The sequence below is a fragment of the Limanda limanda genome, chromosome 14 (assembly GCF_963576545.1).
Source record: "Limanda limanda chromosome 14, fLimLim1.1, whole genome shotgun sequence".
NCBI classification, from domain to species: Eukaryota; Metazoa; Chordata; class Actinopteri; order Pleuronectiformes; family Pleuronectidae; genus Limanda; species Limanda limanda.
In genome coordinates, this window is record NC_083649.1 from 9,491,146 (window position 1) to 9,518,702 (window position 27,557).

Sequence of the window (27,557 nt, forward strand, 5' to 3'; positions counted from 1 at the left end):
ATACGATGCACTGAGGGGACTTAATGGTCCCAGTGCAATGTCAAACAATAACAGTTATTCTCTGACGTGAGGTGAGGTTACTTAGTTTACAGCTAGTTTTTTTTTTATATTTGTAATTCAAAAAATCTGAAAAAAAGAACTTGCCTCTTGTGTTTGTTATGTCACTGCCCTCGGTGAAATCGCCCACGCCGTTTTGCGAGGGAGAGAAGCCGCACTGTTCCATTAATTCGGAGTTCACAGAAGCGCTGGCTTTGAGTGACATTCCCAGAGCAACACACTAGATGAGTAAGCTGCGAGGTTAACCATGAATAATGATTCTATCTTTGAGGGCTGCCTCCAGTGGAACATATAGAAAGCCAGAAAAAAGTACGTTCAATTTGTCAAACTGTGAGGAAATTCATATCAGAAAAAACATATATTCTGATAATAATTAAGGAGCCTTATCCAAATTAACTAAAAACATATATGTCCGGTGTCCAACATTAGAAAAAGAGGTAAATGCATATCGTCTAAAAGCAGATTTACAGAAGCACCTACTTCTTCTACAGGGATGGAGTAATCAGGGAAAGCCTCTTCACTTCTGACTTAAACACTGACTCGTGTAACACAGACTTATTCGAAGTCCCCCAGGGGCACAGCCCGAGTGGAATTAATTTCAGGGACAGAAATCAATAAGTTTACATTGTGTTATCTGCAGGTCGCAAACATAAAAGGGGGACATGAGTTCATGAACCAGAAAGCTTTTCCCCTTCGATGTCGATCAGTCATCCAGGATAACAGCTTGGCAAGATTTTACCAATTTTGAATAATCAGAAATGTCACAGCCCAAATAAGGGAGATTACAATGTCCCATAGATATATTTGGGCTTCACAAAACAACTTTATACTCTGTTATTATATTTTATTTCCATCATCATATGTGTGATGGAAAGGATTTACACCTTTCTCTCCATCGCTGTGCCTCCTGCAATGGGGTATTCCTTCTTTTATATCACCGAGGCACTTAATCAGCATTACATCACTCTAACCATTTACTGTAAGTGCACTTAATCTTTACAGCTAATAGAATAGAATAGCCTAACGCATTGATAAGGCTGCAGAGAAGGTGGACAACCCCTGGGATAAACTGACGGTGTTAATCCTGCTCACGACTTGTGTTGCCAACTTCCCAGCTCTGGTTGTCCCTGTTTGAGCCACAAAAGCAGATAAAGGACAAATAAGATTCGGCCTGATAAGAATCTTGGATGTTTTCATCACTCACCCTCGTCCGTGTCATCCGTGACCGGAGCCTTGCTGGATTGTCCGAGCCCCATGGCTGCTCCTCTCGCAGTTGTCTCCTGTTCTGGCTCCTTTTGCTCAACTCAGCATCGAAGGGCTCTCTCTCTGAGACGCACTCATAGCCTGGTCAACACTACAGCCCCTCACACACACACACACACACTCTCACACACACATATAGCCCCACGTGCCGGACCACTCAGCACTGTCCTTCTTCACTGCTGCTTAGATGGACGCAGGGAGACGGATGACTCTTGCCAGCCGGCAGACGCAGGGTGGTTGATGTGTTAGTGGCTGTGGCCCTCTGTTGACTGAGAGTCTAACCTGTGAGTGGAGGCAGGGAAACAGGACACCACCACCACCACCACCAGGGAGGAGAGGAGAGAGAGAGAGAGGGAGAGAGGGAATGAGAAGAGAGGGGGGGAAAGTAAAGTTTAGAGGCAGAGCTCCTGGGACATGGATGGACAGAATCGATATGATTGGTGGAAAGATCAATGCTGACCTTTCTTAGATGGAACAAATATATATTTTGTTTGTGCTGCAACAGTGAAGCGTTCACTTTACAGACGGCCTGATGAGTAAGGAGAATGACTTTCTTTTTCTGCTTTTCAAATAAGGAGGTCTTCTTCGTCTCGTCTTCTCTCCTTCGTTCCTCCTCTTTTCCTTTATCAATTATTGAACCCCTTATATTTTAATCAGAACGTGATCCTACAGGAGCACCCTTCGACTGTGTGTGTGTGTGTGTGTGTGTGTGTGTGTGCGTGTGTGTGTGATGAATGGTATGATCCATTTTTCCATTATGAGCACAAGATTGGAGGCTATTTGATTTACAGTTTGCTGCCGTTGTGAACCGTAATCCCTCAGGGGGCCTCACTCCATGATTCCATGAGTTACTACATTATTCTCCACAAGTAGAAGACAATAATTAAAAACTGTAAAGAAAACTGTCTTGTGAAACATGTGAGCTTATATATGGGCTTTTTAATTTAAACACACAGCCCCTGCATTACATCTTATCTCTGTAACATCCTGGTGTCAGAGGTGTCAAAAAGTAAGTTTACTCGAGTTATGTCATGGTATATATCACAACACGTCATAGCTCTGCTGCTCTGTTGTTGGCAGTCGTATCATTTCTAAACCGAGTGACGTCTTGTGCCAAAACATTATCTTACAGCAGAATGAGTACTACTGAGTCATGAGATGTTTTTCTGGGCTCGAACAGGCAAACTTCATTTCGCTGAGGCACCGTTCAACCCTCCAGGGGGAAACAGCCCTGCATGCATGCATGTCATCCTCCGGCTGCACCATGAGGTCAACGCAGCAAATCTGAATATCCCAGTAATCCACAATCAATGAAATGTTTTAAAAAATGAGTGCGTGAAGCCGCATTGCCGCAGAGGACACAGAGCCCGGAGCCCGGAGCCCTTACCCGATCCTATGTGGGAGAAAGGCAGAAGCATGCACTGAATAGAAAGTCCCTGTCTCCATCCTCTGCACCTACCTCTGATCGGAGCCGGAGACTCGAGCCCGGGACCATCTCCAGATCACCGGTTTGCTGCAGAGACGCGAGGCGACCGCGGAGCAACAGCGCAGCTCAGAGCCTCACTGGTCTGGTCCTGTATACAGTCACTGGTCTGGTCCTATCCACAGTCAATGGTCTGGTCCTATCTACAGGCACTGGTCTGGTCCCGTGTCCTGGTCCGACGACGCACCGCGGGACACCTGCAGCCACGCAGCGGGACGTGACCTGCGGGATGCGCAAAAAACAAGAAGAGGAGAGAGATCCCAAATGTTTCTGCAGGACGGAGGAAAGAGAGGAGAGGGATCCGGAGGAGAAAGTGAGCTGGGGAGCGACTGACCTCCACATCGCCGCCTGTGCACTGGGCTGGAAACCAGCGTGCGTCTGGAGAGGCACGTTTCACAGGCTGATGGGATGAAGCTGCATGTGGGGCTGAGGATCCCTGTCGTCAACATTCACTCATAAGAAAGGAATATAATAAATACCCCTTATGCATTTCAGTAGATGACACTTTATCATATTTAAAAATCTACTGGGATGTTACATTTTCAGCAGTCTTATAAAGAGACGATCATAACAAGTATATTACCACAAGTCTGCTGTAAAGTCTTATTTATACCGTTTTTCTTTGAATAAAACAAAACATCTCTTGGTCTTTTCTAATCTATAAAATATATTATAATATTCTTTATTCAAAGACCTGCAGCAAAATAGTTTGTCCCCTTCAGCTTGTTGTCCTAAAGTCAGAGGTCACGGTCAGCTTTAGAACAGCGCCGCCTAGAGGTGATGACGGTTTTAACTCATTGGTACATATTCATACATCTACTCAGCTGGACGTGCTTGAGTTGCTTAAAGGCAGATTGTCGACGGTGCTGTTTCAACATGGTCCCAGGTGGGGGGGGGGGCGGTCTGAGCCTGCTGCTGCCTCCTAATAGCCTTTAAACTTATATTGAAATAGTAATTACACAGAGAGAATACTCAACACTAATGTCTCTCTGGAGTTTCATTGTGAGTCTACACTGAGTTTACAGTGTGCTTTATGTTATTGGCCTTTTAATGTCCTTTTAGAATCGATGTAATGTAGGTTTAATATTGTTGAGAGATGAAATGCTCAGTTCACTGTATTGGTATAAGTATAACCTGGTTTTATTTTGTATTTGGTCAGCCTGTGACCTTTAACCTTTCGTATCAGTGATTCAAATAACCACAAAGAGACACAAAACAACCAAAAGAAGTCAGAAAAGTCACATGAGACGACTTCAGAGAACCAGAAACCCAAAACATGATGTAAGACAAATAGTAGACGACAATCCAGATTCGTGGTTTCTTCTGTTTTACTGAAACAGCTCCTTAGACGATTATCACACTGCTGAAGGTGAAAACTTTTATCTTTAGATGGGATCTATAAGACCTGGGCTTCAATAATCAAACCTGACAACTGAGGCTTCAAGCGAAGATCCAGGCGCTCAGGTCGAGGTGTTGAATACTCACGGCAGCGTCTCCTGTCAGTGATACTAATAAGTCTCATCACCAGAAAGAGCAGATCTTAAGACTGGAGCTCAGTGAGCAGCCACAGAAACAAAAAGACGCCTGTCAGCAGCAACTCAAGGCAGAAAAGATTCTCATGCCCGAAAGGGAAGAGAGGATCAGGAGCTGATCCGGGGGCTGAGGAGTGAGCAGGATGTCCTGTGTCAGGAGTTGGAGGGCCTGAAAGAAAAGAGTGGCCCTCCGGAGGGAAACAGTCCGGCTGAATGTACTTTTTTACAGGCACGTGCCAAAACTTGATGTGTCTGAGTAGAAACTGCCAGAGAGAGGCTGTAGAAATAGTGCACATCCAACCAAGACTCCTACACCTCAGCTGTTCTGCACCTTCCACCATCAACAGCTGAATTCCACAAGGCAGGGGCTCAGTGGTTGGCACGACAACCTCTCAGACAGACAGTAGCTGACCAGCTGGGCTCTTACAGCGTGGCGTCGTCATTCCCACACTTCATAGACAGGAAGACCAGCCGAAACAGATACTTATTGACCCCTGTTAATCAAATTATAGTGTATACAAATATTGAATATATATTGTTGTCTTTGGAACTGTAAGTGGTATTAAGCAAATTACTAAATTGTTAATGTTTAAGGACACTAGGGACGTTGGAGTCAATATATTAATGGTTTCGACATGTGTAAGAGCTGTAGAACGATACAGGTTTCATTCCATCTGTTAGTGATGTTTAAATTTGTGTCTAATATCCCTGTCTGCTGATTATATAATGCATCTATTTATAACCATAAAAAAAAGATAATACCAACAATGATACCTTTGTTTATATAGCCCCTTTCATACCACATATATGGTAAACAAAAGGGACCCAAAAGTGATCCTTTAGACAGACAGGAGATTCACCACTCCAGCGCCACATCCCCGATACCAACAATATTCTTCAGATAAAATGGGAAAAAATAGCATTATATTTGTACAGTGTAGAATAATTCTGTCGTCTTGGCCATTTTCTCCTGATACAATTTGGGTGAGTACATAGTGAATGATATATACATTAGAAAGATAGCTGGATGGATAGATAGATACTTTATTGATCACAAGGGTAATTCGGGTAATGTGATCCAGATGTCCTTTATCTTACAGCTCACAAAGGTTTGCCCCCGGCACCTCACAGCAGCACTGTGCCTGGTTTGAATCCCAGCTTGGCCAGGAGCTTTCTGAATGTTCTCCCTGTGTCTGTGTGGGTTTTCTCTGGCTTCCTCCCACAGTCCAAAGAAATGCAAATGTAACATTACTCACTTGATGATAAACGTTCACACAAGTTGCTAATCAAAATTTGGATTGAAATGTTTTTCAATATCTGAAAAAGAATAGTCCCGATGCAGATCCAGAAATGAAAGAAAACGTAAGTGCTTATACATCATGCATGTCAGCTCTGGGATTCGTCTGCGGTGAATCACCGGGGCTTTAAAATCAGAATAAATGTTCGCAGCTTGGAAATTGACTGCCTTTTGAGGAGATTCCTATTATCCAATCTCTCATCATCCATTAACTTTCACGGCCATCATTAACTGAATAACACACCCATCCATTATATGGACTGTCAGGTCACCTCTGTCCAATGTTAAGCGAGGAGACCAAGGTCAAAGAGGAGAATCGCTGAGTGGTCTGGACTCTGAGACCAGGGATATGCTTACAGTGCACACTGCATATTTTCCTCCTCTTCATGCCTCTTCGTCATGCCAAGTCCCACTCAGCCCGGGCCATCCATCTTCATGCTGCGGGAGTGAACAGACCTCCGACTTTTGGCGCGCCGCAAGACGTTTCAAGCATCAGTCAAAAGCACAACAATCCCCGATCGGGCGTTTGGCAGCATCAGGAAGTGTGCTGCTCTTTTAGATGAGATAAGTGATGGCAATGTCATATCACGGCTGGACGGAGGCCAAGGAAAGCCTCTCACAAAGTAGGAAACCTCAGCTTGTGCCAGTGTTGTCCTAGTTTTGTAATAGAAGGTATTGTTTGCCATATAAAGCCGGGGTATGGTACATTTAGGGATGGAGTGAGGACTTTTGAAGGAACTCAAACATCATGCTTTAGGAACCAGGACTTCAACAGAGGTACATGTGGAGCTGTAGTCTGGGAAATTAGCACCATCTAGTGGAGGGGACAAGTCAGCAGTCGGTTTTATTTTTAATATTGTGCAGCAAAGTTCCTCTGGGAAAAGACTTTACAGTAAATCTCACTTTTATAATCAATGTTGCAGCCTGAGTATAAACAGTTAAGCACTCTCCTTCTCCCAGATGTATGAAAGATTAATTATAGCAAACATCTATTAGTGGAAAGTGATGTTAAAGCTTTTCTCTTCAAAACGCTCATGTCGATGGATTTGTTTTCACTTTCATATATTTTTTTCAGCCCTGATAGAATCTGTCAAAACCATTTCACATTGTGATGTGAAGATGATATTGAAACTGCTTTTATGGCATTTTAATATCAGACACTTTTTTTATCCGATCCCTTCTTTGGTCTCAGGACTAGATTATTTATATAACACCTTTCATCACAATTAAACCCAGAGTGTTTTCTATTACACTCAAAAGAGCTACAAATAATTAAATGATATAATACAATAAAAAATAAACATTTCATTCCAATGGTGCTGTCAATTGAGTCGGAGACTCCCCAGGCCTCAATATTCATGCAGCACACACACATTTTATTTGGGAAATTAAAAAGGAAATCTAATATCCATTTATGGTAAGAATGAAGTAACAGGAAAGATGAATGCAGACGGTGAAGATGCTCACAAAGTCACTGTAAACAAAATCCCACATTATTGTTGCCGGAGTTAAAAGTAAAAGTAAAACATACACATTTATCTCATCTTTTACCAAAGTCACAGTGATCTTCTCAACCTGGCTCCAACTCCTCTATAAAGATAAGTACTGTCTGTCGTAGCCGATCATTCTTCTGCTGCTGCATAATAACTCTGGAGTAAACAGAGGGGGTGTGTTAGAAGAAGTCCACATGTGTACGTGGCTGCACGTGTGCATTTGACACAAAGGCTCTGTAGCTCCTGCAGGTGTCACAGAGTCATGGCGATCCTTAACCACTTGCTGCTAGCTTCATTTTTGGTGCCTCTGGTGCTGAGTTCCCCTTTCTTCCCACCAACATGCTACTCCAAGGTACTGAACTTGGCACGAGAGCTCACCCAGTGGGCCGCACATCTGAAGTGGGACCCTGAAACTGTAAGTGAACATTTTTATGTGATATTTTTTAGGATTTGTCTACTTTCAAATGCTCCAATACGAAATACATTGCAGATATGTTAACTTTCCTTTATCTGGGTGTATATGCATGTTTGATTTAGTTTGAATCCCATCAGATTAAAGTGTATAGGCTAGATGTGATAATATTTCATTTGTATATGAGACTATAACAGTTCTTTTAGATTATTTAAACAATTTAGATTTTTTAAAACACTGATATTCATATTGTTCTTTTCATCCAGAGTAGGTGCATGGCACACATGCCAGATCTCTACCTTGATGTCCATGTAAGTATGACTTTGAATTCCACGTTATTACGACAAAAGTTTATAAAGTGTATATTGTAAATTTACTAGATTCAATTACTAGGATCATAGTCAAAACAAAGAGTGTTTTCTGATCCGTTCTTTCAGCTGTTTACCTTTCACTCTGTTTTCGACCATCTGGCTGTTATGACCTTTTCTCTGACCTCTGTGGTGTTCTGGCTGCAAAACCTCAGCTTCTTTAAATCATGCAAAGGGACACTAATTGCTACTCATGCCGCCAGAACGCCTGCGTGATGTACAAAATAAGGAGCTACATCTCCCTGCTGGAGGGCCTGCGACAGCGCCGCTGTGCCTACACCCGAGACGTGAGGAAGCTGTGGGGCAATCTGAGACAGCTCTTCATCTTCATGGGGGAGAAATGTCACGGGGTAAGACACAGCGTCTCAACAAGTGAAACACAATCAGATTCACATTGTGTCATGGAGACAGATGGAATTGTGCTTTGAGGCTGTTCAACTGGATTCAATTTGAGTGTTTTTAAACTATTTCTTTAAACTATTTCAACACAAATGTCTTAAAATGAATGTATCAAACATTAATCAATGCCATTATTCAATTATCAGAGACTCTGTGTCTTTAAAACAATCGTGAAGTAATCGCAAGGATCTGATGATCAAAAAATTAATTTTGCATTTGCAAGGATCAGAAATGCTTTTAACAAAATAAAGTACACTGACTCGACAGTGTGACCTTTGTGAGGAAATAAAGCCAAGATCTGTAGTCTGCTTCCTGCCATGATTTTCATCATCGCCACATTCTGAAACCTGGAAAAGTTTGAGGTGACAACCACAAACTGGATTGTCACATTTATGAAAACCAGCACTGAGGTTTATTTAGTTAACAGTAAACTGTCTCCATCTAATATGTACTGTTCATCAGTTGATTCATTCATATTTGTAAGTGCCCAACAAATAAACGTGAAAATCAAATGATCCAGACTCGAAACAGGAAAATTGAATTGAGCAAACACAGATGACACACATTGAGACTGACTGTCATTTGATGGCTCACTCGCTGAGTCACTCCACTGGATTAAACAGGGTTTATGATGCAGATTATATTATTATATAGATTGGTCCTGGTTCCTCCCTGAGCTGTGAAGTGAAGCACATCTGGCTCAGTGGCTGGTGCCCCTGTAAAACACTGACAGGACCTGTCTGTGCAGAGCCGACCGAGCCATGACGTCTGAACACAGCTTTAAGAGTTCATGGAGTTTGTCAGTTTCATCACAGACGTGTCAGTAACCAATAACAGAAAAGAAAACAGAGCTTGAGGTTGGTTATGGACTGGAAGTTTTGTGCTGATGTTTTTTATTTGTACCTGCTGTTCCAGTCTAGATTTTGGATTCGTAGACACCTGAAATTTAGCTGCTTATAAGAACAAATCCTAAGTAAACCTTATTAAATCCCACTTGCTTTAATCCGGTTTAATCACAAACTTTTGTCTTTCTTTCTTTCTTTCCTTTTAAAGGACTTGGTGTTCACGATCTTTGACTGTGCTGCACTGGAGCGTTAACGTCTGGATTCTGAAATCACAACGTCTGCTCAGACAGAGACAACATTCCAGTCCTCATGTGGAGTGATTGACAGACACAAAGCTGATATCAAACATATGTTTACTATGGTTCTGTTACTAAAAATGTTGAGTATAATTAATGTTATTGCCACCGATTATCAAGATGATCTAAAAGAGGAAACATTTTAATATAATAAACTTCATTAAAAGGCCTTTTGTTGTTTTCTTTAGGGATGATGATGTTTGGGAGAGGCTCCGTTGATTAGACTTAGGGGCGTTTTTTTATTGTTGTTGTTAAAGGTCATCCACATCTCTCACTTTGTCTTAGAATGAGTAATAATATGTGTCATGCAGGCTATGAGGTCAGTATAGGCTACTCTATAGAAAATTGCAATTATCACAGATACAGAGAACACGACGTGTATCAACACATTGATCTTTGATTTCCATCTTTATTTATACCTTTATAAGACTGATTTATAGCATCCAAAAATTAACAATTAATGTAATAGAAATCTGTCTCATTTAGATAAAATATTTTATTTTACTTATCCACCAATAACATGATTCATATACTTATATTTAGGACTTTTTAGTCATTTCTCAGTTGTAACTTGAGTCTGTTTCTGTGTGTCTGTAATAATGAACAGTTCTGTAACTGTACAAGATAAACACACACATACAGTTCATGACCAACAAGTCATTGCTGGGATAGGGGATTAGTAGAAACCTTGAAGGGCTTGTATGGACTTGTATGAGCTTGCCTCTTCACTGTCGTAGACTAATTATACTTTGGGGATTTAGTGTAGATGTGATCAAATCCCCCCCCCCCCCGAGGGTTTGAGATAAACTGCCACAAAGAATACAAAGCAGATGACTCTGTATTAAATGTCTACAACAAAGACGATCATGTCTATCCTCCCTGAAACATTGTCATCAGCAAGGCTAAAGTCAATACATTGTATCCTTTTAAACTCATTTAAACATGAACAAATACATGCAGGATAAAAGTGCAAGACCAAATGACCCCAGCTAAACCCAGTAAAGAGAACACATTTGAAGTAACATAAGAACATGAAAAAATTACATTTAAAAGACAAGGAAATAGAAAACAAATTTTCTGCAAATTTTGGTAAGAATAATTTATAATATATAATAATAATAATAATAATCCTTACAATTTCCAAAATTAAATTAAATTAAATTAAATTAAATTAAAATAAAATAAAATAAAATAAAATGAAATAAAATAAAATAAAATAAAATAAAATAAAATAAAATAAAATAAAATAAAATAAAATAAAATAAAATAAAATAAAATAAAATAAAATAAAATAAAATAAAATAAAATAAAATAAAATAAAATAAAATAAAATAAAATAAAATAAAATAAAATAAAATAAAATAAAATAAAATAAAATAAAATAAAATAAAATAAAATAAAATAAAATAAAATAAAATAAAATAAAATAAAATAAAATAAAATAAAATAAAATAAAATAAAATAAAATAAAATAAAATAAAATAAAATAAAATAAAATAAAATAAAATAAAATAAAATAAAATAAAATAAAATAAAATAAAATAAAATAAAATAAAATAAAATAAAATAAAATAAAATAAAATAAAATAAAATAAAATAAAATAAAATAAAATAAAATAAAATAAAATAAAATAAAATAAAATAAAATAAAATAAAATAAAATAAAATAAAATAAAATAAAATAAAATAAAATAAAATAAAATAAAATTAATCTTGCGCAGTCCGCGTCTGCGCAGGTATTAAATTAAATAAATGTATAATAACAAACCCAATTCATTTGCCTGAAAAGAAAAAAATAATCATTACAATTTCAATAACGCCTCATTGTCTGTCAGTGCCTGTCAGTGCTCGGGCCCTAAATAATCTGCAACTCCTAACATTGAATCATTTAGTTTTTTAATGAGTGTCTTGTGAAAGACCGGCAGATTATATACGATTATTCTACTTTTTGCTCAAGAATAGATATTATGTGTCTGTCTCTAAAAATGTTTTGGTCGAAATAATCAAATAAATCCTGGAGAAAAGAAATATTCCTGTCAAAAAATATTTATCTTAATCTTCTCTCAGTCAACTGATGGATTTTTGACCAATCATGTCAGTATTAATAAGACCCTTCATAGTTGCCCTGCTTTCTGCTTTGAGGTCATGCTCCACACGCTCAACAGGTACGAGCTCACTGAGCTGAATCTGCCACTAGAGGGCGCAGTAGCCCAGACCGTGCAGGTAAGGAGTCACGTCTGAGTGAAGCCTGCTGCTGTTGATCTAAAACAGAAACTACAGCTGTGAGGCTCAATGATCCAATTTACTTTTAAATATACGAGTTGCAATGAACGAAACTGTGACGAACTCACTCAGAAATTCATCGTCACTTAATTGGCTCTTTATTTACAAACACAACAATTGATTAATCAACAACATTACACATAGAGGTGCGGGCAGGATTAACAACAAACAATGAATGGGTTCTATTATGACATATAAAGGTCCATGTGAGTTCCAGTGGGTTTGTTTAATGACCCAGCTGTTTGACAAGTAGGAGGTGGGGGGGGGGCACGCCCAGAGCCCAGAGCCCAACCCGGACATGGAGTCCCTGCGTCTCGGCTGCGTGCACAGTGACGCGGGCTTGTTCTTTCGAAGAAACTACATTTCCATGACGGCAGTGGGAGGTGTTGGGCAACAAGGTGGGGCCTGTGTGAGTCGACTGGTCGTGTGGAGCAGAGGAGGCGGACACACACACACTGACACACACACTCACACACACACACAGAGCTCCTCATCCATCGTGTCACTCTCCAGCCGCAGGGGGTCCGAGCGCGTCCTGCGCCACCGCACTTTGTCAATGGGAATCTAACGTGTCCCAGCTCCAGAGCTCAGAGTGGGATCTCTTATTTGAAACCACTTCTCCTTTTATTTCTTTTTTTTTTGGTGTTTTTGCTCAAGGACTCGGGAAGTGAAGACTAACTTGGGCAGATTTGTGAAGAAGTGGCACCGCGCGTAATGCTCCGCGTGTAGAAACACCCGGAGCCTGTTTTAATTTTTCTTTTTTAGAGTTGATTGTTTCTTGCGGGTGTCCATCATGGCTTTCGCCCGATTGAGCACCTTCTTGAGCAAGAGCAAGAAGAAGGTGAAGCAGTACGAGCACGTCCACCGGGACATCAACCCCAACGACCTGTGGGAGATCGTGGGAGAGCTGGGCGACGGTGCGTTCGGGAAGGTCTACAAGGTGAGTGTGGATCCAGAGCCACCTGCTGATCGACCTGAAGGTTAATCGATGATCTGTTGATCCCCTGTTGGCTGCCACTTCGAAAACTGTTTATCATGTGTGATGGCTTCTTGGCTGTTTCAACTTTGTAAAGTGTCACTCTAGAAAAGTTTCTGTCTAAGTCAGAGATGAAGAGTAATCAGTTGTCAACTCCCTACATTGATTTCCTTGTAGTTTTGGTTCCTGTGGTTATTTTGATGCTCATATCTTCGATCCTGATCTTTCCTGGAATGTAAGTTTGCATTGTTTAGGGTTGGAACTACTTCCGTTCACTTTGAGATGCCTCATCATCCCAGCAGTTACCTACAAGGTGACTAATGTCTCAACCATGTCGCCTGTCCACAGTCCCACTGAAACTCTAACTAGGTTTCGTCACCATTCTTTAAGTTTGGGGAACAGTTCAGCTCGATACTACACCATTCGTGAAACACACATTTTCAAAACAGCTTAGTGCTTAGAGAGGACAAACAAAAAACACATCAGTACAAAACATTAAGACAAGAAGTAAAAACAGTTAAAAAGACGGCAGATAAAAGAATACATCATGTAAAAGTAAGGACAGAAGAAACTATAGCAAAGACAATCAAGTAAAATCCTTCTGATAAAGGTTTGTTTTGAGAGATAGTCAGTGAGGTTTCAAGATTACCTAACACTGTCCACTTCCTCCTGCGACATCTACCTTCTACCCTTTATTTTGAAGATGTTTGACTGTAGTGCATGTAAAGCCCTCACCCACTTCTCGTATGATCCTTCCCCAACATTTAGAAAGTTCTGTAATCACCTTCCCTTCCCACTGCCCCCAGTCACATCTTGCTGTGAATCCAATGGGAAGCAGCCGGAGGGACAGTGAAAGCCTCCTTCATTAGTCTGATCCTCCCAAACCTCAGCAGCAGCAGCAGCAGCAGCAGTAGTTTTGGCTCGGAGGACTTATTTAATCTGGATGTGTTTGCCGGTCAGTCCCCTCTGTGAAGCACAGGCGCTCTGTGTCCGCGCTGCCCAGTGGAGCACAGTGGAAGTCTTTGACACATCAGGGGAGGCCTCAGTGGAAGAAGTGATTCCTTAGCATGACTTTAGGTTTACACTGAACAGCAAAAACGTCGACTTTTCAGAGGGACCCCACCTCGTTCAGGTATTTAGTTTGTAACCCTGCAGGTGGAGAACGACTGGGACGCTCTCCACACCGGCCTTGTTTTCATACTGAACATGCGTGTTTCAGTGGAGGCGGCGACTTGTCTGCACTGAAATTAAAAGGCCACTGTTAAATTTACAGGTCTGAATTAAACTCATCATGAGTTGCCCCTGTAATGTTTATTTTTAGCCGAGCAAACATGTGATAATCTTTCGGCAACATATGGAAGATTAGAAAAAGCATGGAGCGACCGTGAAAACAAGAAGAAGCTTTTTACTTTCCTTCCACGAGGCTGCATGTGGAGCTGAGTGAACACAGGGCGCTGTGTGAGTGTGGAGAAACCCTTTTTAATATGTGTACACACGGAGGATTTTGTTTTTGCGAATGCAGGTTGGCTCCAAAACTCCAACTAAAGCCAAACTACACACATGATTGGGCGGTGTTCGAGGGTCATTCCACTTCAGTAATCGCCAGGCCTTCAGCAGTGGAACGTGTCCCCACTGTGATCGGCCTCTCGTACACGAATGTCTTGGCCCTGGCTTCTGTGTCCTCTCCCTCAGTGAGCTGCAGGAGGACGGCTCTGCACCTGCAGCTGTCAGACGCAGAGGAGGGAGGAAGAGTGGGAGCCGAGGACCGAGGGAGGAAGTGGTGGGACTGAAGTCAGGGGGACGACTTTGTCTCGCAGGTCCAAAAATTCCGAGTAAGCGGCTCGTCCGTGGGTGGCGAAGACCTCAAGTGACGAATCGTGCATGTTTTCCGTTGTTAGTGTTTGATAGAGGAGGCGTGGAAGGAGGAGGAGGAGGAGGCCCCAGTATCTCTGTCCCCAGCAAAATCAGCTGTTTTCCAGACTGAGAGGAGCAGGGGTAATAAAAACTCGTCCCTGAAACATTGTCATCAGCAAGGCTAAAGTCCATACATTGTATCCTTTTAAACTCATTTAAACATGAACAAATACATGTAGGATAAAAGTGCAAGACCAAATGACCCCAGCTAAACCCAGTAAAGAGAACACATTTGAAGTAACATAAGAACATGAAAAAAATTACATTTAAAAGAAAAGGAAATAGAAAACAAAATTTCTGCAGATTTCGCTAAGAATAATTTATAATATATAATAATAATAATAATAATCCTTACAATTTCCAAAATTAAATTAAATTAAATTAATCTTGCGCAGTCCGCTTCTGCGCAGGAGGTAAATAATTATTTAAAAAAAAAATTAAATTAAATTAAAAAATGTATAATAACAAAAACCCAATTAATTTGGCCTGAAAAGAAAAAAATAATCCTTACAATTTCAATAGGGCCTCATTGTCTGTCAGTGCCTGTCTGTGCTCGGGCCCTAAATAATATGCAACTCCTCATTTAGAATCATTTAGTTTCTTAATGAGTGTCTTGTGAAAGACCGGCAGATTATATACGATAGATATAGGACCGAGGGAGGAAGTGGTGGGACTTAAGTCAGGGGGACGACTTCCTCTCGCGGCTCCCAAAATTCCGAATAAGCCCCTCGTCCGTGGGTGGCGAAGACCTCAAGTGACGAATCGTGCATGTTTTCCGTTGTTAGTCTTTGATAGAGGAGGCGTGGAAGGAGGAGGAGGAGGAGGCCCCAGTATCTCTGTCCCCAGCAAAATCAGCTGTTTTCCAGACTGAGAGGAGCAGGGGATAAAACAGCTGGTGTGTTACAGACTGCACAATAAGATCATCCCTGCATTAGAAGACACTTTGAATTCTTATCACGTGCACTTGGTGCAGGCGCTCCCTGCTCCTCAGGCAGCTCCTGTTGTTTCTCAACATCTGTCTCCTGGAGATGAAGAGCAGTCCTCTGTGATGGCACAGCGTCGGGCTGAGGGGACAGAGTGCTCCTGTCACGCAGACTCTGGAAAAGGTTAATGTCGCCACCGAGGGAATAAGCACTCACTTTGTTACGTAAGCAGATCATTGAGGGGAAATCAGGCCGTGTGTTTACACTGCAGGGACACCGAGGAAAGAAGGGTCCTATAAAATGCAATATAATCCACCCTGCTTATCAAATACGTTCTGCTGTATTTGCAGAGCTGTATAGATGTGTCTGATTTTTACAGGTGATCGTCTGCTGCAGGTTTGAAGCCTCAGATCAGGTGGAGGGAACACAGTGATTCAAAAGACCTGCTCCACAAAATCAACTTCTCTAAAATATTGAATATCTTGTATCTATTCTGGCCTCGAATGTGTTTTCATGAATATCAAATAGCTTTTTAGTTTATCTGCTTGCACCTCATTATAATTGTTTGAGGGTCAAGTGCCCAAACACTTGATCTACTTCATCAAATATTAATACTTTTCATGAGTTTCTAACTTCAGTTCCAACTTCTTAAAGACTCACATTGTTGAGCATAGTTTGGCTCTTAATGAACCTTTTTGAAATGTGGCTGCGTAGTTTCTGGAAACACGTGCACACAAACAACAAGCTGTTGTGTAGATCTCAAGTTTAAAGGTTACAGTGCTGTCAAACCTCCGGTGTCACACGTTAGTTAACCACAAACACAGCAGAGAGTCTCACACTTTGTGGTTTTTCTGACTTTATGCTGCATCACACAAGAACCTGGTTCAATAAACAAATCAAGCACTTGTTGATTTTGAGTCTAAACTAAAACTAAATTCTCACTTAACTTATTAAAGCTTTACTAGAGCCTGTTGGAGTTTGGCTATAACAGGAACAAGTAATCGGCTAAATCTGTATTTCATTGATGTGCTGTATACAGTAGGTGGTACTTTTATCTTAAAGTTCAATCGTCATGTTTGATTTCCTGTTAGTGCATTGTTGTAAGAGCTTGACACATTGTTACATTTGTTGCGCCATGTTGTGATTCATAAGTTTCTCCTCAGACATACAGGGCTCATCCTGAAAGTAATCACATGACATGAGAATGTCTCACATCTTGTACTTCCAGTGTGTCAAGATCTGTCTTGTTTTATCTGTCTGTCCATGCATGCTTGCACTTGTTGCTGAAAGTCTGAGTGTGTGTGTGTGTGTGTGTGGGTGGCTGCAGCTGAAGCATGAGACAGAAGTTGTATGGTTCCCCTCACTAATTAATGAGCCGCGTGCCGCTGAGCACATTGCCCTGCTGCTGCTGCTGCTGCTGCTGCCGCCAGTGAAATGTTTCCATAGACACACGCGTGTCTGCAAGGTTACGCTCCAGCCCATTCCCATTGAGGGATGGAAACATGGAGCATCTCTCTCTCTGTTGGTCTGGGATGTGAAAGACTGTGTGCTGTAAACCTGGACTTTAACAGTGGTCGAGGGGATTGTGTGTGGGCACCTGCCTTTTTATCTTCATGCACAACACTGAGGCTAGTTTGTAAAAGTGTCTACTCTGCACAGTTTCTTTTAGATTTTAAATTTAGTTTTGGCTTTGTGAAGAGAAATTAGCTGGTCAGTAAATAAACAACTTTAGTCACAGGGTATAAAGGGAACTAGAGGTTAGATAGACACTGTACAGTTGTGTATTGAGGCCAAAGTTTTCTTGTGATCCCATTATTTGCCTGGTTGGACTTAATGGATGTGATTGTTTTTTTTAGTCAAAGCCAGAACATGTCTAATTGTCCCTGGGTCCGATTTAGAAAGGGTACAATCCTGAGGACCATTTGCTTTTTTTAAACATTTCCTTGTGCACATGAGGTTTGAATAATTGGGAACCTTTTTAATAGGCCAGATGTTGTGGGGAAACCTGAATTGCTTTATGGCTCGAAAGAGGAAAACAAGTGTTGCACTGGTCTAGTTTAGATTGTCTCACAATGACAGAGGTTACAACGAGAACAAGGCTCGTGTTGAAATCACTCCGAACACGATGATCCTCTCGTGTCAAGTCAAAGCAAAACGAGTTGGGTGTCTTTGGTTAAGGGAAGGGGGGGTGGGGTGTAGTCTGCAACATCCTCTTTGCAAAGGAAAGCCACAAGGTTGATGTGCAAAGAGCCACAAAGACACACATGCTCTTAGTGACACCCTCCTCGTCTAGAGGTTGGTGGGTCTAATCTCCGGGGGCAGCTGGGTGCACGCTGACTGATAAGAGCCGTGCTGGGGGGGGGGGCGTGTGCTCGTCGGCCCGGCAGACATCAAGCCTTTGAATGTTGAACATTTTGCTGCGTTGATCAAAAGTTGTGCATCTGGAAAAAATTGCCAATGCTTCTTCTGTGAGGGTTGTTAACTCTGAGCTTTGCTCCGTCATGTGCCTCACACCCAGTTATGTGAATGCATAACTCTCATCCAGCGAGTGGGTGGATTGTTTTACAAAAGAGGAACGATCTGCTGAGTTGATAAAGAAAAAAATATTCACTCTTCATCCTCATTCTTGATGCTGAACCTGTTTTTGAGCACCTGTCTTTTTCATTTAAGGTTGGAGTTTGCTACTAGATGAGATTTTAAGTTCATATCCTTAATGAAAGCTGTATCTCGAAACAGGTTTTTTAGTCACTTAAGTTGTAGGTTCAGGTTCCCTGCATTAAAACAAGTGAACTCTTGGAATAAAGTCAGTGTCTTTTTTATGGCTCATTTATGAAATCGTACGGCACCGAGCGCTCTCTCCTGAAAGGCTCACAGCGATGTCAGTTGATGTTAACTCACACACCAATAGTTTAAACTTTTAGTTTTAACTGTGATGACACTGGAGCGACCAACAGAGCCTGGTCACTCATTCTCTCTTGAGTGTTTGCACCATATGTTTTGTAAAGAGCACCAGCCAATGGGAATAGACTCAGTGTGACCAAGGATGTAGCCTTGTCACTTACTCACTCACTCAGTCGTGGACATAAGCGTGTGTAGGGCTGGCCCTGCTGATGAGGGTCAACCCAAATGTCAAGCTTGTGTTTTTTATACGATTTTTGTCTTTCTTGGCTGTGTTTCGCCACATGACTCCACTTCCTGTTGTTTCAAATTAAAGGTCCTCTGCATTTAACCCTAAATGCAGTGGTGGGAATCATTTAGCAGCCCGGGACTGCCACTCCTGCCATGTGTCTTTTGTGTTGACACAAAAATACAACTTGTACCGTAGTTTCAGCTGTTGAAAGAGAAAAATGTGCAACATCCCTTTACATTACTGGCACAAAAACACCTTCTGATATGTCAATTGTCACATTTAGAAATATTATGTATATTCCTGTTTCCTGAATCAATGTTTTGATTCTTTAAAAAACAATCTAATCTCCAATGTTGTTTTGAAATCTTGACAAATAAGAAATACATTTTCAGTGGCTCTATACACCTTATACTTAATTATTTAATAAAACATAACTTTAAGAAACTTACAGTCCCGAAAAAAAATGAGTAGCTTTCAAGTCGCTGTTTGCTCGTGCACTTTGTTCATCTGAGTGACAGATCAGCTCTTCTGCAGGCGTCTGCTGTCAGAGGAGAGGTTTTATTATCGGCTGTGGTTGTGCAGGAGCTGTAGGTTTTACAGGTTTTATGAGGGGGCAAAGGTCCGGCCTACACACATTCCCCTGGCGGTGGCTGTGTGTGTGTTTGTGGAAACTGCGACACCCTGTGCAAGCGGAAAATGCTTTTGGTATGTTCATTCAACCTGGAGGTGAGCGACCCCAGGGAAAGTCCTCCGGGTGTTGTTGGTTACAGGAGGTCATTCTGGTCCGATGACACTGGAAGTAATTATTCCAAAGTGAGTTAAAATGGACAAACTCCTTAATTGAGTTATAATATTCAAAATAATGCTGATGGAGAATGACTGGGAATGTGCGCTTGTAGGTGTGTGTTTACTCTGCCAGTGCATGCAGTGTGTTTGTATTGTGATGTGTCATCAACATCTGCTTTGCCAGCTTTCTCTAAAGCTTTTGTTGAGCGGCAGCCGGCGTCCTCCTCTGTCACTGCGGCCTTCAGACAGTCGGTTACTGAAAACAGATGGATGAGTTTAGACGACAGACGAAGGTATGACAGACAAATCTGGTGAGCGGGGGGGGGGGGGAGACAAAAAGCTGTACAGTTTGGCTGACAATGAACGAGGCAGGAAAGTAAAGACGCAAACATGTGCTGCTGAAAAGGGATTCATTCCTCGAGGTTCTTAAAAAAAGTCTGAATTTTAGGCCTTTAAAAGTTCTAAGTACCTTCAAATTTTAAGCACTAGGTCTTTAAAGATGTTTCTGCCAGGTGAGGGTCCATCAGGGGATCCTTCTGCACTGAAACGACACAAAAGCAGTGGTGGGAAGTTACGAGGTAGAAATACTTTGTTTTGTACTTAAGTAGATTTTTCACATATCTGTACTTTACTTGAGTATTTCTTTTCCTGACGACTTTTTACTTTTACTCGTTACATTTGAACAAAAATATGTGTACTTTCTACTTCTTACATTCTCAAACTGGCTCGTTACTTGAGCAGCGGAGGTTCTCTCTCTCTCTCTCTATCTCTCTCTCTCTCTCTCTCTCTCTCTCTCTCTCTCTCTTTCTCTCTCTCTCTCATCTAGGGTTATATACATTATATTCATATTGTTGTTAAATTTTTTCTTAAATCTTGAGGAGAAACATTTTGGTTTGTTTTGTGTCTGTATAGGCCTACTATAAAAAGCACTTTGCATTTTTAATTTTGGTACTTGTACTTTTACTTTTGATACTTAAGTACATTTCAACACCAGATACTTTTGATACTTAAGTACTTTTAATATGAGCTACTTTAAGACTTTAACTCAAGTCATTTTCTGACGTGTGACTTCTACTTTCACCGAAGTCACTTTCAGGTAAGATATCTGTACTTTTACTCAAGTATGGCTTTCAAGTACTTTATACACCACTGCACAAAAGCCAAGTCACTAATGAACGTGGGGGGGTGGAAAAGGGCAAAAACACCCATGCAGGGAGAGATCTGGTGAGACGAGCTGCGGGCACGGGGCAGGAACACGTCCTCCTGCTCTCCATGGAAACCTGGACCCAAACAAAGCCGGAGACTGTTGTTCTCCTCTGGAGGAGAGCTGAGAGAGAGAGAGAGAGAGAGAGGAGTCAGTGGGTTAGAAACAGTGCAGCGTTGTTTTTCTCCTGGGATGGCGACAGCTACAGTGTGCAGCCTTATCCTCCCTCGGCCCTGTGGTTGGGTGCCGTTGTTATGTAACGATTTACAGTGTTTTCTGTACAGCTCTGACAGACGTTTCTTTGGTTTTCTTGTCTTTTCCGATTTTCGGTGTAAACATGGTTCGAGTAAACATGTTGTCAGCAGCCGGCTGCCTGGACGCCCAGCTGCTGACAACATGTGGCATCTACTCATTCACTCCGTAACTCAGTTAAAGCTGCTGAGTGTTACAGCATCCAATTACACTCCAGTCACAAAAACACACTATCTCTCTGATGTGGTGTTAAAGATTGGATTATATCGTGATTGTTGTTATCACGAGATATAATTTTTTAATTTTAAACTTGTCTCTCTCATTGTTGCTGCCCTGTGTGTCCGGTGTCGTTTCTGACATTTAGTTGTGCAGATATGAACACTACGAGAGGCGGTGGACTAGTGGCAGAAACTTGGACTATGGGCAGAAAAGGTCTCTGGTTCGTCTCTGGTTCGACTCCACGGAGAAACAACAAAAAGACGAACCTGGATTGATCTGTCCAAAAATCCAAGAGGATTCTCCCTACCCTGTCTAGTGCCCCTGAGCAAGGCACCTTACTCCCCCAACATCTGCTCCCCGGGTGCCGTACATGGCTGCTCACTGCTCTGTGTGTCCTGCACCAGATGGGTTAAAAGCAGAGGTTCAATTTCCCTCCTTACATGAGTGTGCTGTGCATGTCTGTGCATGTGTTTGGGACAAATAAATAAATGTATCTTAATCTTAATCTTACACATCTGCAAGTGCATGAACGGTGTGGAAGTTGTGTGTCTCTACAAAACCAAACAACAATGGAGAATTTGACATGATCACTAATCTGACAAAGATTGAAAGGAAAGATGTCAGAGTTTGTCTTTTAATGGGAGAGGCGGCTGGTGCTGATGTTTCTATGGTTTTTAAGACTAAAAAGCATCAACGAGGATGGAATGATGATGATGATGCCCCTTTCTGCAGTTTTTAACTTGTTCCTCTCATGGTGACAAACCCAAACGCACTCGAACATCCACACACACACACACACACACACACATGATGTCTCTCTAACTGGTAGAAGGTCAGGTAAAGTCCCGTGTGAGACACAATGAGGCGTTCCAATGTAATTTCCTCTCTGTGCACTTTGTACAGTTGGAAAGACGCACACACACACACACACAAACAGACACACTACACTTGAGGAGCCTCTGTGATGTAATGCATTCCTCCGGATCATGCAAAAAACAAGCACATTAATGCACAAGGCTCAATCTTACCCACTTTGTCCACTCCCCCCCGACCATCTGAAGGCCAGAGGCACATTCCTAAGCCTTGTTCCCACTGAGATATGAAGGTGTGTGTGTGTGTGTGTGTGTGTGTGCGCAGCTGGTTCGGGGATTTAGCTGTTGACAAGTTAAAGCTACAAAACAGCTCAAAAGTCTCAAACTTGCAACTCTTGACTGGACTTGTTTACTTGTGTATTTGTGATTCACGATCATTATGAAAAAACAGAAGCACCTGGGGAACATCTGGAGTTTTTTGCCCACCTGACGAATCATCTTTGCAAATTTGGCAAAAAATCTTTAAAAACACCAAACCTACCTCGCAATGTGAGAGAATGTGAAGTGGATCTTTCCTCCTGATCTGGATCTGCACCAAAATCTTTTTCGACCCACACCACATCCTTCCACCAACATTTGTGGTAACAGACAGACAGACAGACACACACAGAGATGAAAACATAATCTCATTGGCACAAATCGATTGTCTTACTGTGTCTGTCGAATAAACATACCTTCAACTAATTGTCTAAATCTTATAATGCACGTAACGATAAAAGTAAAGGGCCAATAAACAGGAAAACTTAACCATTTCATGACTAGGCTCCAGATGCATATATATGTGTGTGTCAGTGTGTAAACAGATGCATGTGCAGTACATCAGGAGTAGGGATGGGGGAAAAAAATCGATTCAGTTACAAATCGCGATTCTTGTGAATGACGATTTTAAATCGATATGCTGCCTCCCAAATCGATTTTTTAAAAATTAAAAAAATTGTAACATATTTATTGGTTTATACGGGGGGATATATGGGGGGGGCAACATCACCCCAGAGCATGTTGACCAGCTCTTGTTTTTGCACAAGAATCTAAACATACCCTAGCACTAGCTTTGTATCGCCTACATGCAAACAACAATAGCCTACTTTCAAAGTTTATATTTTAAGTAAACTTTTATTCATTCTATTTAATTTAACATTTATTTATTGTTTAAAAGTAACCTTAGTGGCATACATTTCTTAATCTGTCAGTTTGTGTGCAGTTGACAGGGGCTATACAATAATAGGGCACATTTTTATTTCTTTTCTCTATTGGCTGCCCGGCAGTCATTAAGTTAATGTTAATATTTGAAATAAAACTTGTAAAGAGCCAAGTGAATTTGACTGTGTTGTATTTGAAGGTATGATTCAACATTTTTCCATGGTCCAGTATTTAAAAAAAAAAAAATAACCAAAAGAAATCCCAGGAAATCGTGATATCGAATCGCAATACTTACAGAATTGCAATACATATCGTATCGCCACCTAAGTATCGTGATAGTATCGTATCGGGAGGTCCCTGCCGATTCCCGTCCCTAATCAGGAGTCAGTCCCCGGACAGTGAGTGTGTGGAGGCTGACGGTGCAGCTGCAGGGTGGGGACCGGGGAGCAGCAGAGAGCTGAGATGTTAGCAGAGGAGTGAAAGTGTCTGGTGTTGACTGTGGAGGCTCGTCAACCCGGCGGCTGACGGTTTGACGGCAGCACGGAGACGTCCTGTTGACTCGCACAGCGGGTCACTCCCACGTGGCTTCCCTGGAACCTCTGTTTGACAAACACGCTCGGACACACACGCACAGTCACGGTGTGCTGAGATGAGTCAAAGACCGTGTGTGTGTGTGTGTGTGTGTGCTGCTGGGAGCCTGCTCTGTTTATTCAGATGTTTTCCCACAGCCCCGGCAAAGCGCGGAGGCATCGGACCCCAGCAGGCTGTTTAGTCTGTGGAGTCTCTGCAGGTCACTGGGTCGACACGTGCACGCGCACACGCACACACAGAAATATGCAGGATTTCTCCCCATGACGTTCTCGTCCATGCACCAGTTTTCACACTTTCACACTCAGCACCCTGTCTGCAGCTAAAGAGGCCGTGTAGTTGTTGATTTTTTTTTTTTCAGAGATGCCTTTGAGGTTGTTCACATTGTGTGCAACATGAATCACAAACCGTTTAACTCTGTTTGTGAGTCTATTTTAAGTCCTGGCTAGGGTTGCAAAGGGGCGGAAACTTTCCCGAAACTTTCCACTGATATATTAAGCTCGGGAATTTTGGGAATTTTGAAAAAAACAAAACTATGCAAATTAAAGGCTTCGCAATAAAAACATCATTCAAAACTCTATTTTAAAGACGTATGAAACGTTGAGTTTCAACCCTCCACTGTGCATTCTTCCATCACATGCACAGATAACTCCCAGCATCCTTCACTCTACAGCAGGGCTATTGAGGCCTGCTGTAGTGTGAAGGACTAGTCAGGTAAATTGAGGATTGTTCATCTGTTCATCTAGCCTATTTCCATTCATTTATCCATCAATTGTAAAATATGTTTACAGATGATTCCAATTGTTTGGCTAACTATTTATATCTCTGGCATTGCATTAGTTTTTTTTTACAAACTTTTTTCTCATCTTATTCTACAGAACAATGCCACGTGCACTATCTCATGTGTGGAGACATTTCACCCCATCCAATGTAGAAGGAAAGGCTGTGTACATTTGCAAATACTGTGCAAAGACCTATGTTAAGAATGACACAACGATGCAGAAGCGTATAGTCAAGTGCCCAAAGTTTCCTCAGGGCTCAAATCAGCCTATGACACAACAAAATGTTTGTATTTATGTCTGTATATGACAAGGTAAATACAGTTAGTATAAATTACCCACAACATTTCCAGTTTATTCCCGTTAATTCCCGTTAATTCCCGTATATTCCCGTTAATTCCCGTTAATTCCCGTTAATTCCCATGGAAAGTTTCCAACTTTGAAAATTCCCGTAATTTTGCAACCCTAGTCCTGGCACATCTCCGCTCGGCCTCTTGCAATTATGGCAGTGAACCTGTGGCTCTGACTGCAGACGCACATTAATGTTGTGTTCAGCCACAACGTCCCTTCAGTCCGCACACACAACACCGTGACTCCTACACCAAAGATGAACACTTGCTGTGCATCACTCTGTGAGTCGGTGTTTAGATGCTCCCCAGAAAGATCATGACTACGTTTACATTTTAGACCATTTATTTCTCAAGAGTTGACTGGGATTTGTGTGTTTGTGTGTGTTAGTTCGACACCTGATGGGTTTTGTGGTTATTCCATTTCCCTCGTTGGGTCAGGAGGAAAGTGTTGGACTATCTTTATAGCCTTGTCTCTGAATGGAAATCTGTCTAATTAAGTTCAGTTCAAAGTGGTGAATGTCTTTATTTGTATTGTCTAAAGTTATGAGTTTTGTGTTCTCCACCTTTTTATTATAGCATATTTCTAGAAAGAGTGTTTGGTAAAAACGTGACACTTTTTCTTCCCCTTTCATATCAAACAGCCAACACCCAGAATCTACTCTGTTCATGATGTTTTGCGTCGGGGTTTAAAGAATCAGAATGTCTCTCTCTGGAGAAATGAAACTTTTGAGTTTAAAGAATCAGTTCCTCTGGGCAGAAAGAAACCTTCTTTACTCCTCTTTTGCTTTTAAACACTTTAAACCTCAAACTCGTGCATATTGAACTCATTGTTTTATTTCTTTTGACTTTCAGGCCAGGAACAAGGAGACCGACGCTCTGGCCGCAGCCAAAGTGATCGAGACGAAATCGGAAGAAGAGCTGGAGGACTACATCGTGGAGATCGACATCCTGGCTAAATGTGACCACCGCTTCATCGTCAAGCTGCTAGACGCCTTCTTCCATGACAACAAGCTGTGGGTAGGTGACACTCAGGCGTCTGGTTTCGCCAACCTGCTCCAAGTGTTAACCACAGACGACCTTTCACTCCCTTCATCCTTCCTCTTTGAATGCTTGCACTCATAATGAACTCCTATTTGTATAGCACACAAATCTATAATGTCCATATCACTGTTTTCACGTAGAATAAAATTAACATAAAACAAATCAAACATTGAAACTTAGCAAATAGTTTATAATTTTGTAAAGAGCTCAGCCAGTTAGTTTGGATCAACTTGCTGCTGCATGGGAACCCTGTTATCAGGGCAGCTGTTGCATAGGACTGGTGCACATTGTACCAGAGGCACCTTATCTGCTGTCCACACTGTGACCCTCCTCAAGATGTTTTGTTTTCACCTCCGTCCGTTTTTATCCACAACACACACAAATGTGAGATCAGCGGGGAAGTGGTAAAACAAACTGTTTCCCCTTTTTTCTTCAACATCTAAAGTATATTTTTTCCAGCATATGAAAGCTCTGTAGGAAAATAAACACGAGACAAGTGAATTGCATAAATGCCTGAAGACGCCCCGGGGTGACCTAATGCATCGGAGGTAACACAAGCCGCACCCCCGCAACGCTGCATAAACTGCAGATCAATTTCAATTTCACAATTTTCTGCTCGCGAGTTATTGTTCCTCCCCGCACTCGCTCACTGGGTCAAGTGTAAACTTTTCAACTCCCTGTGTAAACTCCCACTCGGTCAGGCCAAGACAAATAACAGTGACCTCATGCTGGGGCACAGCCTTCAATATGTGAGGAATGACAAGCCCGAGTCAAGGCTAAAGATAGTTGTCGTCTTTTTGTTGTTGTTTCTGTGAACATGTAGAAATTGGATTTAGCTTTTTATACTGAAATATATGAATAATAATTATGAATCCAGTCATGTTTTGACAGTGATGGACTGTTTCTCACTGTTTATCGTGCTGAACATTATCATCTGTGAGACTTCAGGCCTGGTTGATTTGGTGATGCACGGTTACCCTGGTAACAGCAGCTCTAGAAGTTAACACTATTTGAGCAGCTACAGGCAAAACAAAGCTGCTTCTTCTTGTTCCTTTTATAAAGTTAAATAACCCTTCTCACATTTTTCTATATGGATTGTAGACAGATTGTGGTCACTGCGAACCACATTACATTTCCTTCGACTACTTCAGAATAAAAGCCACCCTGTGTTAAGCCAGTTAGTTAAATTTTGGCTTCATATTTGTCTTTATATTAGAAAATGCCAAACAATGAGGCGGAGTTTTCCTTGTGTTTGCCCTACGATGCTAATACCAATTAAAAAAACAACCAGATGTGGTAGTTAATGTAAAGGCTATTTGCAGATCTATAAATTAGCCTATGAAAATAAAACAGATTTTTATGTTAAGAACAACAAAACGTCACCAATAACAACATACTCCAGGAACATTAACATTACAAAGTGTAAGACAAATGTCACACGTTTACACTCTCTCACACATACACACGCACACACTTGTGTGTCACAGTCCCAGAGCTGTTAATGGTTGTGTCGAATTCCTGAGCCTGGAAGGTTGACGTCCCCCATCAGTCAGAGCCGGACACTGTGAGACTGTTAGTTTGTGCTGATGAGTCAATCGTGCAAACGTCTCAGCTTGCAGCATTCAAACCTCATGCTTCCTGTGTGTGTGTGAGTG

General features: G+C 41.5%; 3 protein-coding genes across 3 annotated transcripts in view; 2 read left to right on the plus strand and 1 right to left on the minus strand.

Moving 5' to 3' along the window:
- Window positions 1-1,313, minus strand: part of stk32a (serine/threonine kinase 32A) — a 52,377-nt gene extending 51,064 nt beyond the window's left edge. The window contains exon 1 of the mRNA XM_061086316.1: window positions 1,262-1,313. Coding sequence (XP_060942299.1) covers window positions 1,262-1,313 — 52 coding nt within the window. The remainder of the gene's footprint in view (window positions 1-1,261) is intronic.
- Window positions 1,314-7,387: 6,074 nt separating this feature from the next.
- On the plus strand, window positions 7,388-9,402 carry zmp:0000001268 (CYTL1 domain-containing protein). The gene is made up of 4 exons (XM_061085227.1): window positions 7,388-7,540; window positions 7,804-7,848; window positions 8,109-8,255; window positions 9,358-9,402. The coding sequence occupies exons 1-4, from the start codon at window positions 7,388-7,390 to the stop codon at window positions 9,400-9,402; spliced, it is 390 nt and encodes a 129-aa protein (XP_060941210.1).
- A 2,788-nt stretch (window positions 9,403-12,190) lies between these two features.
- stk10 (serine/threonine kinase 10) overlaps window positions 12,191-27,557 on the plus strand; it is a 40,822-nt gene continuing 25,455 nt past the window's right edge. Inside the window, exons 1-2 of the mRNA XM_061085662.1 lie at window positions 12,191-12,668; window positions 25,714-25,878. Coding sequence (XP_060941645.1) covers window positions 12,522-12,668; window positions 25,714-25,878 — 312 coding nt within the window. The 5' untranslated portion in view covers window positions 12,191-12,521. The remainder of the gene's footprint in view (window positions 12,669-25,713; window positions 25,879-27,557) is intronic.